Raw genomic sequence first — 13,026 nt, 5'->3', positions numbered from 1 at the left:
CCCTCGAGGTGCTGAATGAGGAGTCAGAGCCACTGGGATTATGGGTTTCCTGGGTCAAAACTAAGATCCAGGCTTTCAATGACATCTTGAATGCTGCTGTCCTGTCTGTGTCTGTTTGTGGTGAGGATGTTGACGTCGTAGAGAGATTCACTTACCTTGGCAGTGATATTCATGTCTCTGCTGGCTGAGAGTCAAAGGTCAATAGACATCTGTGTTGGGTCTGGGGAGTCATGGATTCACTGGGTCATGGTGGTGGTGCTGTTGTTACCTGTGCAGGAGGACGAAAGTCCAAGTCTTCAGGTCATTCGTGCTTCCAGACTTGCTCTACGGATGTGAGACTTGGACTCTGACCAAGGATCTGAGACGGAGACTTAATTCCTTTGGTACCTGGGCTCTTCGGTAAATACTTGGCTATCGCTGGTCGGACTTTGTGTCCAACGAGCGGTTGCTGAGAGAGACTCATATGAGATTTGTTACCTGCATAATCCGTGAGTGTCAGCTGTGGCTGTCTGTATGGACATGTGGCTCGTTTTCATGATGCTGATCCTGCTCACCAGATTCTTTCAGCGAGGGAGTCTCGTGAGTGGAGGAGGCCAATGGGCCAACCACGGGCCTCGTGGTTGCAGCAGGTTGATCGGCATCTCAAGGAGATGGGGATGGGCCAGGCATCTGCCTGGGGGATGGCCAGACGGAGGCCCATGGAGTACCGGCGGAAAGTGGACGCAGCGACGCGCTGCTCTGGCGCATGCTCCCATACCTGACCTGACCATGAGGATTCCGAATCTGACAATAGTTTGATGTTCCAACATCATTTTGACCCAGAAATTCAAGATGGCCACCATCCGGTAGAGCGAAAACATAACTTTTGAATGGGAGCACCAAGGATCATGAATGAACACATTATTTCTGCTAAATCTATAATGGTCACGGAATTGAGGTCCTGCTTCGTGAATTGTTATTTTTTTGTATTTTTTTGTTTGTGTGTGTGTGTAGTTTCATATCACACACATATTCTTCATGTACTATTTCTGTCTTTCCAGGGAATGTACGAGTATACGAGACAGCACTGCGAAGCACAGTATTGAGAAGATAGCTGTCAAGACAATGTCCACCGTTTCGTGTGTCCTCCTGTGTGGCGGGCTTTGCAATGAAGCCACCGATGCCATTGTCTCCATTGAGAATTGGGAAAATCTCAAGAAAAAGGCCCTGTTATGGAATGGTCTTGACAAGTTTGGAGACATCTACGCAACGGTTCATTGGGATAATGGTCCGGGCGTACAATGTGTCCATAAATCATCTAGGTGGATCATATGGAAGGCCAAGAAACTGGAACAGGCCAAGACAAGACATAAAACACGAGAGGTTGAGGAATGCCAATCTTGGTCTTCGTCCATGTCTGAGGATTTCCCCTCAGCTGCCGCTCCACCTGCCAATCAGCTGCGATCGCGTGTAGAAGGGCTGATACATTAAAAATCAAAATGTGTGTGGTGCTGTAAACAGGAGTTGGCCAAGCACCCTGAATTAAATCTGTCCCTGATATCGTACCATCCTGCATGGGCAGCCTTAAAGAGCCACACGGTGGCCCTCGAAGATCAGAAAATGCGAGACAGAATCAACTGTGTGATCGATTATGCAGCTGATGACCCCTACGCGATTGCGGTCAGACATCACAACAAATGCTGGTTGAAATATGTGCGTAGTTACCAGAAAATGAGTAAAGATTTCAAACTCCCATGCATGCACAATGTCAATCTCCCTGAGCCTCAGACTATCTTCTTTACCCACATCAGAATAGTTATCTTTGATGAGCATAACCTAAGGTCACTGCAGAGCCTCCTCAAAGACTACAGCTCTATCAAATCTCGGTATGGATTCCCAACAACCGGCGTCAAGACATTCTTTATCAAAGATATCCTGACCTGGGAGTTTGAAGGCAAGATCGGCTTCTACTCCCACCCTCAGAGAAACCACAGCGACCTAATGTATGACACGGCTGGGGTGGTTCATATGTCGAAGCAGCGCTCTCTGCCATCGGTGTCAACAGTGAGCAACTGGTGCACAACGTGGCTGAGCAGTTGAAGGATGACGTCAAGTCAATCAAATTCAACCTGTGGCCGCCAAGAGTTGAGGAGCTAGAAGTGGAGGAAGAGCTCTCACCTCTCCTGGTCTAGCTGCTATCTGCTTTGCAGGGGAAGAAGGGGGTAGATCTGTCTCCCAGCATATTCTCTCTCACCTCCCTCATCACACAGCACATCACAAAGCGACCCACCACTACCGCCATCAATGCCACCGTCACCCTTCATGGGGTGACTAGCAGCAAGGAACTCCCAACACATCTACCTGCACCAGGGCCAGCTGAAGAGAGCGAGGAAGATGATAGCAAGGAGGGTGGATGAGGACGGAGATGATGATGTACAGAGGAGGGGGGATTCATCGGAATCTGATGATTCAGAATCTCGTGAGGCAGAATGCTCTGATTCGGACTGATCATATCTCTCAAGGTCATATTAATTCATCAGTTACAATGTCATAACAATGTGAAGTATGACAGGAAAGCATAATTGGTGACTTCTAAGTATGTTTTTTTCGAAAATGTTTTTTCTAGAATGTGTTTCATTTGTGTTGTGGTGTCATTTGTCGACAGAAAATGGCCAAAAAGTATCATTTGCAGGGTAAAATGATTTTGTATTGACATGTTTTAAGTAGTTTCATTTGCAAACTGTTCAAGTTAGAGACATTAAAAAGAGCTTATTTTGAAGTGTAATGAGTTTTCTTTTCCTGCATTCATTAATTATATATATATTATTCATCAGTTTACTTTACTGCAAGAGATCTTTCTGGAGGTAGTTGCTTTAAGTACAAAAGTTACGTTTTCGCTCTACCGGATGGTGGCCATCTTGGATTTCTGGGTCAAAATGATGTCATAATGTCAAACTAATGTCAGATTCGGAAACCTCGTGCTCAACTTACCCGAAAAGTGTATTGGAACATGATTCCAGTTGCTCCAGTTCAAAACTTAATTTTTCAAGATGGCGCCGCCAGCCATCTTGGATTTGGGCCTCTTGCAAAAACTGCTGGGATTTTTGGGAGGGACATGGGAGCTAAATTTTTTATAAAAGGTCAATAGAAGTCAAATCAATCGTCAAACCTTACTAACCAGAGAATGGTCACGGAATTGAGGTTCTTGACGTAACTATGAGGTATTCTGGGCGAATTTTAAAGTCTTTATGAGACACCAAAATGTGGATGCCACGTCTGTTAGAAAATGAGAGGAATCAAATCATTGGACACCTTCAAATAGGGTCTTCCATTATCCATGTTGCAAGGCTCTAACGTCTGGGGAGGAACTGTTTATGGCCACGGAAGACGTTATCAAGCCACTGGATCAACAAGAGATATGCCAAGAAGTGGACATCCCATGATAATGACTCCCCCGCTCATTACCAATACATTTGCATGACCCATCTACACAATTTGTTTCAAACAGCCCCAGAGTACTGCAAACACAATCCCTGCACATTGATGGTATTGAGATGGATGGACATACCAGGTATTGAGATCGTTACTTTTACAATGGAACCCCATATGAAAACATGTGCCACAATGCAGCATAATGTGATTAGGGCACAATGAAATGGACATGTAATTACTCAGCATTTATCTCTGTCAGAGGTTTGCACCTCATGTATGTCCTTTGATGTCAAATAAATAAACTGCAAATTGTATCAACAATAATCGTGTGTTCATGTTTTTTTTAATGGCACAGGAAATAATCGGATCAATAATATTTCCCAAAGCCTCCCCCCCCACCCCCCGGCTACCACTCCCCGTCTACAAACTACCCAAAATTACTGCAACCATGAGCCGGTAGAAATTCCTCATTCACAAGACATAGTTCACTATCCAAAGCGATCAAAAATTTTCCAAACTCTTACAATCTCTCCACACAGCTTAAGATCGACAGTCTTATAACTTGGTCCCTATTTCCTCGAACTCAACTTTTGGAATATATTACAGTTATACTGTAGTAAATGTATTATTACTGCAGTTAACAATACTCTAGTACAATAGGTACAAAAACACAACACCATGCTATATTATGGTAAATTAAGTATGACTACAGCAAACTGTAGAAGTTTATAGTTACTGTATCTTAAGCTAAGTAAAATAAATTATTAGTTTCTCGTCCGGGCTTTTCCAAAAAAAAATGAGGGACGGGTGCATTACTATTTGATATTTTCCAGATTTTTTTTTTTCCAAGAGGGCCACCACATGGTGAAAGCTACCAGACCAATGACGTTGATCATGTACCATATATACGTCAACATCCACTGCAGCAGTGGCACTGTATGCTGTACTGTGTACTTGTACATGCTAGATATATACGGACTTGCACTATTGACCCGAGCTGTGTGGTAGTCGTCATCGATGGGCGATCCCTGATGGAATTGCCCATTTGCAAATTCGTTGAAAATATCCCCCAGAGTTTGGGATCAGTTAAACACCCTGCAAGCATACCAAGGTTTTCAAAAACTTTCTACCAGCCTTCTGGATGCATTCACAAATGAAGAGTATTTTAAGACCTAGGTCTACTGCACTTTGTCAGTAACCCATAGGGACCACTAAATCATTAACTATTGGTCTGGGATCCAGACTCCAATGACAAAAAATAAAAGAATAATGAGTAAATTTGATGGAGGAGAGGGAAAAACAACCCACCAATGTAGGGCCTCCAAAAATAAGTGCGTGGAGTATGAATCATTCAGTTCGCTTATTTATTTGTTTTAGATCTGGAGAGAAAATAGTATCAAAAAAAGAGTCAGCCATCAAAAAGAAAGTGGGTGGGGACGAGAAACAAATAATTTATTTTATTTGGCCTTGACTATGGTGTGATTTTTGTCTGGGGTAGTACATGTGAGCTTTCCTTCCTACCCTCACTCTTCTGCTGCTACGTTATGAAGGGAAATGAAACAATTATATGAACAGGAAGAAAGACGACTGATGGTGGTGAAAAGTAAGGAAAGAGTGATGAACAGAAATGCGTGCATCGTACCTCCACAGCTGCTGTCCATTCCCATCATCTCCGTGGTAAGCAGAACAATGCCGTAGTAGGAAAATAATTCCACAAACCTGTTCAGGAAACATTTTAAATAATTCCACCAACTTGTAACATTATATATTCATCTGAATTTATGGATATTCTTGTGTCCATAAAAATATTTTTCATAACATGGAAACCAATAAAATCCATACTGAATCTTTAATCTCTTTTATCAACTTTAAAAGCTTATCATTATTTAACATTTTAATTGAAACCACATTCGTAGGTTCATCAAGATCAGTATAAAACCAGTCTTTTATTGAAAATCTCCAATTTTCATGTTATGTTGCAGAACATTTTTACCCCACGGGCTCGAAGCGCCACTCGAGTTCTCTCTTTTCTTGTGTACAGTTCATTTGAACGTCTATTTCTCGGTTATTCGTGAAAGAAACCGGACCAAGTTAGACATGTATATTCTTGAGGTCACTCTGCAGGTACGAACTGATATGAGACAAAAGTGAGATTATGGCCCTTTGGCCTGAGATACGGCCCTTTCAGCCCATTTTCTTAAAATTATTATTTCTCGGTTATTAGTGGACTGAACCGAACTAAACTTGACAGGTGTATTCCAGAGACCATTCCCCAGGCAGTAACTGATCCCAAAGTGCGATTCCGGTCCTTTGTGCGGAGAAACGCCCTTTCGGCCCATTTTATTTAAATTATTAATAAAATAATTAAATGCGCTGGGCGATGCCCAACGCAATATTAAGTCGCAAATGATGATATGAAACGAGCCTCACTCTTGTCAGGTGTTCTGGTTTCTTTTTCTGATGCGATGAAAATCTTACCAAATTTCAAAACTATAGGTTGTACGTGCTATCGCTCACCTGAGAGTTGTATGAATGAACTCCCACGGGGTATGTTCGCAATTCAAACGTGTTTTAATTGAAACACCGAACACCTTTATATTGCAGGAATCCTTGGACATAAAAATGATAATTTTCTTGAAGCCTTGTCCTTCTTTCTGATATTTATGTTTCAGAAAATAATTATGTTTATATTTCAGAAATATATGAAAGATTAATATAATGGCATGAAATACCTTCCATATCTTCTTGTTGCCAAATTGGTTTGTATCGATTCAGATCGATTCAGAAAACACTTGCTATTTTCAATACTTTTTTTTTGTTCAAAATTTCCATTTTATTGGTTCATGAGACAGTAAGTGACCACTATATTCGTTATGGGTGTGTGTCTGTCTGTCTGTCTGTCTATCTGTCTGTCTGTCTGCCCCGAGCATAGCTCCGTGGGTTTTGATCCGATCCTGATAAAATTTTGGTGGGAGGTTTATATCATGATCTAGTTGTGTTTTTCTGAGAATGGGCGTGGTGTGCCCATTATGGACGGAGCCACGCCCAAAAAACATGCGTTTTTAGGGGGTAGCCGATTTCAAGTTACATCTTCTCCGAGGGGGTTTGTCGAATCTGGCAAGGGTTTCAGTATTTGGTTAGCCCAATGGCACCTGAATAGCCCCACGGAGCTCGATTTTTCATTTTTGTCCCAAGGTCAAGGTCACAAAGTCACGAACTTAGAAAATGTCAAAAAAAAATCAATAAATTGAGCATCGAGCTCCTCGGGTTTTCAACTGTTTCGAATGAAGGTTGGTATGCAAGTAGTGCTCTTCGAGTGCTACAACTTTCATCATTTACGTTTTTCCCAATTCCCACCAGTTTGCCCGTGGCGTCCCCTCGAAGGTCAAAAAATAAAAAAGGCGAACCGTGTACATTGCTCGTGAACCATCGCCGTCTCCAGACTTGTTCATATAGCAGTCATGTGTCGCCCTATCAAACAGTATTTCTGATTATACACCACCTTTGCTCTCCTTGCAACACAGGTGAGAAATGGATTGGAAAAAAGCACCTGATATTTCAATAATTTATTCACACGATTTTTAAAGGGTGAAAGTTAATTTTTTGCTTGGTACACCTTCTGGTGATAATGAAAATTGATGATTTTAGGCGATGCTGACCTCAAGCCTTTTAATAAAACTAGTGGCCCCCTTAAACTAAGACACTGCAGATATAACATGTACCCAAGACAAAGTTCACATGGACAAGATCTTCAAAATGGCGTGCGAGAAAGAGTTGCTGATGCTTGTGGTTGCCTGTGATGCTGATCTACCCATGCTTGTGGTTGCCGTTGCCCACTGCGTTCCGCACAGCATGATCTCGTCAATTACAAATTACATACTTCAACAGGCGCTGGAGCATGTTATTTCAAATATAGTCCGTGCATAACAAAAATAAGTGTTAATTATGCTCACGCACTATTTCAAAATCGCGTTACACAAATACGTGTAAAACGCGAGGCGACCATACTAATGAATAGACACAAAAAGTATGACTAACACACACACACACACACACACACACACACACACACACACACACACACACACACACACACACACACACACACACACACACACACACACACACACACACACACACACACACACACATATACACACACACACACAATGGCAAAACCCCATTTCCCATTGAGCAGGGGACAGGCTAAATATACCCTCAAATGGAACTGCTACAGTAAAACCATTGCCGACTTTTGTATCATCATTATACTATACATTCCCTTTCTTTGATGATAACCAGGGTCTGTGTTTGTTCCCGTTGCCATTTCAGAAATAAAACCTTCAACAGCTCCCTTACCCATGCTATCACCACATATAGTGAAAATTGTATCGTGTAAATTTGATAATTTCAGATGTAGCAGAGACACAATCAACCACTTAAACTTTTTGAGTTCCAATATACAAACGAGCACTGTCAAACATTTGCCAGAATAAATAATTTATGAGGGTGGCATTTGTGTTATTAAATGAATATTTACACAGTAAGAAACTATTTATGAGATTCAAGTAACTTTGTTGATTATTTATTTATCTCAAAGCTTTTTTTGCCCCATTTATGTTCCATTTGTTCCAGATGTTACATTTACCTTGAAGTAATCTTCCTTTTTTGTGGAATTTGATATAATAATGGTACCATCCAAATAATAAATACTCTCAATCGCTTCCAATATATATATATATATATATATATATATATATATATATATATATATATATATATATATATATATATATATATATATATATATATATTGAAATTTTTTTTTTAAAAATTGAAGAACTCAATGCAGTCCAATGCTCCCTCTAACTTTTGAGATCCTGACCCTATTATTTGGCTTAATTTCTGCCTTTGTTGTGAAGTTAGTGAGTTTTACCTTTCTTAATTTATTTGATTGCTTGTAAGTTATGAGATTTGTTTTGGGCATCTTTTATATTCTTCATCACACCTGCAACATTTCCCACAGCAGAAGTGGTTGAGCCTATGAGTCCTTCACGTTTATGAATTGCTGAATTATCAATTGTCAATTGCTGAGGCTACCATTGGGGTATCAATTATCCCTCTGCTTTATTTCTAAATTGCTGACCCATACCCAGTTGTCTTTTAGGTTGATAGTAGCCTCCACCAAGTAGCCTGTGTTGTTGTTGTTGGTTGTTGGTTGTTGGTATTTTCGGAGTATTTTTTTTCCTGTTGTTTTTTTCCTATTTTTTTTCCAAGTGAAGAAGGTGAGATATTTTGTTTGAATTTTTGAGGGAGGAGGGGAAATGGATTGAGCTGAGGGATCAGAAGTAACAATAACTGGACTAAAAGGAGTGATAACGAGGCAAAAAAACGGTGGGGAAGCACACTCGATTATCACAGGTAGTCTCAACTGAACTCGGGATCATTGTTAATCGTGAAATCAACCTTATAGTTATTTTGAAGCTCAATATTTGATTTTGAAGTCTGTTTTAGAATATGTATTATTATTTTTTTTGGCACATGACTTCTTTCACATGGAAAGCAATTTAGGAAAATATCTGGATGTTGGTAGTTGTTTCCAAACTTCCATCCCCGAGTGAATGGGGTTGGATCCAAATCGAGAATGGAGGCTGGGAAGTGAAGTGGACAGCTCTTCCTGAGACTTCTCACACCTGGCATGAACTACTTTGCTGTGGCTGCAAGAGAGGTTGCAGGGGCAGTGTAGATGTGTGAAGGCTGCTCTATAGTATACTGCTGTCTGCTTGTATGGAGACCTATGTTACCATGAATAGGCTAAGCTTATCTGATTATGGAATTTTTCCACATATTCAACACTTGTGTACATTGCATATTTTCTACAGCCATAAGTTGACACATTGCAGCTGACTAAAGAGCTGTCCAAATGGTTATTAGCATTATGGTGCCAAATTTTTATACATTCATTTTCTGTTACCTTTGGTTATATGTGGGTTTAATTTATGTGAGCATCACAGCAATGATTTTGCTGCAGTCAAAAGTAATTTATATTCATAAAACAGTCATTTAAATGTACATGCCATACAACTGACTCAGGAACTCATGCAAGATATTTGTCATCTTTCAAATTAAAGAAAAAAATATATAAGATCAGTGTGCTACATTCTGAAGTGAAACAGTTAACATATCTTGGCTTAAATGTCGGGATCATTATTTAATGATAACTGCCATTTAAAAATGGCTGCCACAGCTGTCACAGGACAGATCTGAGATGGCCCTTTAACCTAAAGTTTTCACCTGACCCTCCCCCAAATCTGGGCTAAATTTCATGCTTCTATCATCAAAGGCACAATTCCTTGATATATTTCATCAACCTGATGGACTAAGAGATGGTGAACTCCTTGTGGCAAAGCGACAAGTGAAACTGAAAAAAGGTGAAAAACAAAATATAAAATTCTTTCCAGATATTACCTTAAAAATATATTTAAACTACAATAGCATTCTTAGAGCACATTGTTGCGGGTTCAATTAACAATGTTCAGAATGAGAGCACGAGGTGAGATTATTATGGCCCATATACCCATATAATCCATGGACCCTGCTATGTCACATACATTGCCATTATCCATAGCTTTATTGATTAATTATTAAGATATTTAGTAATCACTTTTGTGCACATTAAGGCCAAATTTCACCAATGAAGGTGGATATGAAAAAAATATCCAAACTATATTCCCCATGGCTAATCAATCATATATATTTCTGAAGTTTTGTATTGATCTGTTAAGTGGTTCTGGATAAGAAGACTTTTAATGGTTTTTGAATTTTCAATCCAAAATGGCCACCAGAACACATGACCGATGACATCATAAGTTTAATTCTTCACTCACATTGGGTCGAACAACTGATATATTAAGTTTGAGATCTTTCATAAAAGGATTTCAATGAAACCATTTATGGCTGGAATACCACTTCACCGATTACATCATTGTCATCACCTTACATACCCGTTGGGGTGTTTTATGACATACTATGCGAAGTTTCAATATTGTTATGTTTCAGCAGTTTCACAGAAAAAAAATGTCCAATTTTTTTCCTGTTAATCCAATATGGCTGCCATACCGTGTGACCCAGGATGTCAGAGTTATCGTCAGAATATTCTCCATGGGGAGGCACTTCAATGTTTAAAGCATCACATCAATCAGCCAATCAGTTCCAGATAAAATCATTTTAAAAGTGAAGATAGATAGACACAGAGACACAGACAGGGCATTGCAATAGTCTCACACACCCTTCTGGGTGAGACTAATAAAGTGCAATTAATGTTAAAAGTAGCAGAAGCCCGGAATAAAAATCTGGATCCAGATACGGATACAAAGAAAACCACGAGCTGATGTACCACATGACGCATGCACAGCAGAGCAGGCAACAGGTCAGGTCAGATCAGGTAGGAAAATGAGCCACGTGTCCATACAGCCACAGCTGACGCTCAGGGACTATGCATGTAACAAATCACATTTGAGTCTCTCTCAGCAACCGCTCATTGGACACAAAGTCAGACAAGTGATAGCCAACGATTCTCTGAAGAGACCTCGTACCAAAGGAATTAAGTCTTCATCTCAGATCCTTGGTCAGAGTCCAAGTCTCACATCCGTAGAGCAAGTCTGGAAGCACGAATGACCTGAAGACTTGGACTTTCGTCCTCCTGCACAGGTAACAACAGCACCACCACCATGACCCAGTGAATCCATGACTCCCCAGACCCAACACAGATGTCTATTGACCTTTGACTCTCAGCCAGCAGAGACATGAATATCACTGCCAAGGTAAGTGAATCTCTCCATGGCATCAACACCCTCTCCACAAACAGGTACAGACAAGATAGCAGCATCCAAGATGTCAATGAAAGCCTGGATTTTTTTCTTTTTGTATACAATGTCAAGGCTCGTACAAGAGCGAATATCTTAGTTTTGATTCAAGACCTCAGGATCTTAGTTTTGACCTAGGAAACAAGTAATCCCAGGGGCTCCGCCCCCAAAAGGATATCCGGTCTGCAAGGATGACTGCATCATCTGCAAAATCAAGGCCAGAGATCTTGACACTCCCAAACGATGCACTGCAGCTTATTCTCTCCGACATCTTCTCCAGAATCCCCATACAAGCGCTGAAAAGTGTGGGGGCCAGTACACCCCCTGATGAACTCCAATAACCACTGGAAATAAGTCAGAGATGGAACCACCACATCTTACAGCACTCTCAGTCCCAGAGTGGAGTTCAAACATGAGACTGATCAGTTTTTGTGGCACCCCACGAAGACCAAGAATTCTCCAGAGGGCATTCCTATTCACTGAATCAAATGCTTTGCAGAGATCAACATAGGCTGCAAGCAGCCCCTGCCGATACTCTTGTCTGCATTCGGTGAGGACCAGAAGGGCAAGTACAAGTTCAATCGTTGACCTCTTTGGTGTAAAGCCTGACAGCTCCTGGCACTGTTGTTCAAGCAGATGGTGGCCAACCCTATCAAGAATTATCCGAGCAAAGACCTTGCCCGGCAATGACAGCAGCGTCACCCCTCGCTAATTGTTGCAGTCTTGGAAATTACCCTTCATTTGCCAGAGAGGGACAACAAGGCCCCTTTTACAGTCAGTTGGGATGATGCTTGTGTTCCAGGCAGAGCACAGAACTGCATGCAGCGACATGAGTACAGCATTTCCACCAGCCTTGAGAAGTCAGCATGGACAGCACAGATCATAGGAGCTCTACCCCATTTCAACCGGTTTACCACAAGCTCTGTTTCCTCAAATGAAGGTAGATCAGAGTTGATCGGAGTGTCAGCAATAGGGATGATAACACCCCTGACATCCAACTCAACAACTGGTGGATCATCCTGGTACAGCCGCTCAAAGTAACTGGTCCAGCAGGCCTTCACTTCGGATTCCTCCATCAAGAGCCCACCACCCTCCACTCTACCTGCAGTACCATGATGGACGGGCTTGGAGGAATGCAATGCACAAATTCCCCTGTAAGCAGGACGAGAATCAGTTGAGCACAGTTGATGCTCAACCCCCAAACATTCCTTGCACATCGGCCTCCTTGTCCAACATCAGAACACGCACAGTTTTACACCTAAACTCCGTGAGCAGCTCAGTTCTGCCATCAAGCCTGGCCTGTGCCTCCAGTCAATGGTATCCAATGTTCCTTGAGAGAGAAAATTCTTCTTCGCCCAACAGTGAGTTGAGCGAATAAGACATCCAATGGCAACATCAAGGACGGTGGTCTTGAAAGCACTCCACAACTCTTCAGGATTCCCCTAAGCACACAGACCCCCCCAAACCCCACTCAGCCTGTTCACAAACTCCTCAGCTAGCCTCTCATCATTGAGCTTACCAACATGCAGCCTAGGCTTGGATGGTACAATTCTCCCGGATTTAAAGGCCCGGTCACACCTTGACGTTTTAGCCAGCGATGGCAACGTATTAAAATGTATGTAAAACGCTGGCTGACGTTGAACTTTTGATGTTTTTTTTTAAGATTCGGACGTATTCATAACGAGTTGGTCTTATGCATAACATATTAGTAATGGACACAGAACGTTTCGTTGTGTTATAGATAACTTAT

The 13,026-nt window shown here is 41.4% G+C and overlaps 1 protein-coding gene across 13 annotated transcripts in view; it reads right to left on the bottom strand.

The window, feature by feature from the left end:
* Positions 1-13,026, bottom strand: part of LOC147028865 (synaptic vesicle 2-related protein-like) — a 360,308-nt gene that overhangs the window by 269,002 nt on the left and 78,280 nt on the right. For all 13 annotated transcript variants that reach the window (XR_015057745.1, XR_015057743.1, XR_015057747.1 and 10 more), the window contains one exon: positions 5,054-5,130. Coding sequence is in view for 9 of the 13 variants with exons in the window: in XM_085879631.1 (XP_085735757.1) it covers positions 5,054-5,130 (77 nt within the window). In the remaining 4 variants the exon portion in view is untranslated. The remainder of the gene's footprint in view (positions 1-5,053; positions 5,131-13,026) is intronic.

The sequence above is a fragment of the Eptatretus burgeri genome, chromosome 4, assembly GCF_056783735.1.
Source record: "Eptatretus burgeri isolate ZD-2024b chromosome 4, Ebu_testis_v1, whole genome shotgun sequence".
In the NCBI taxonomy this organism is placed as follows: domain Eukaryota; kingdom Metazoa; phylum Chordata; class Myxini; order Myxiniformes; family Myxinidae; genus Eptatretus; species Eptatretus burgeri.
This window is presented reverse-complemented; position numbering and strand designations above follow the sequence as displayed.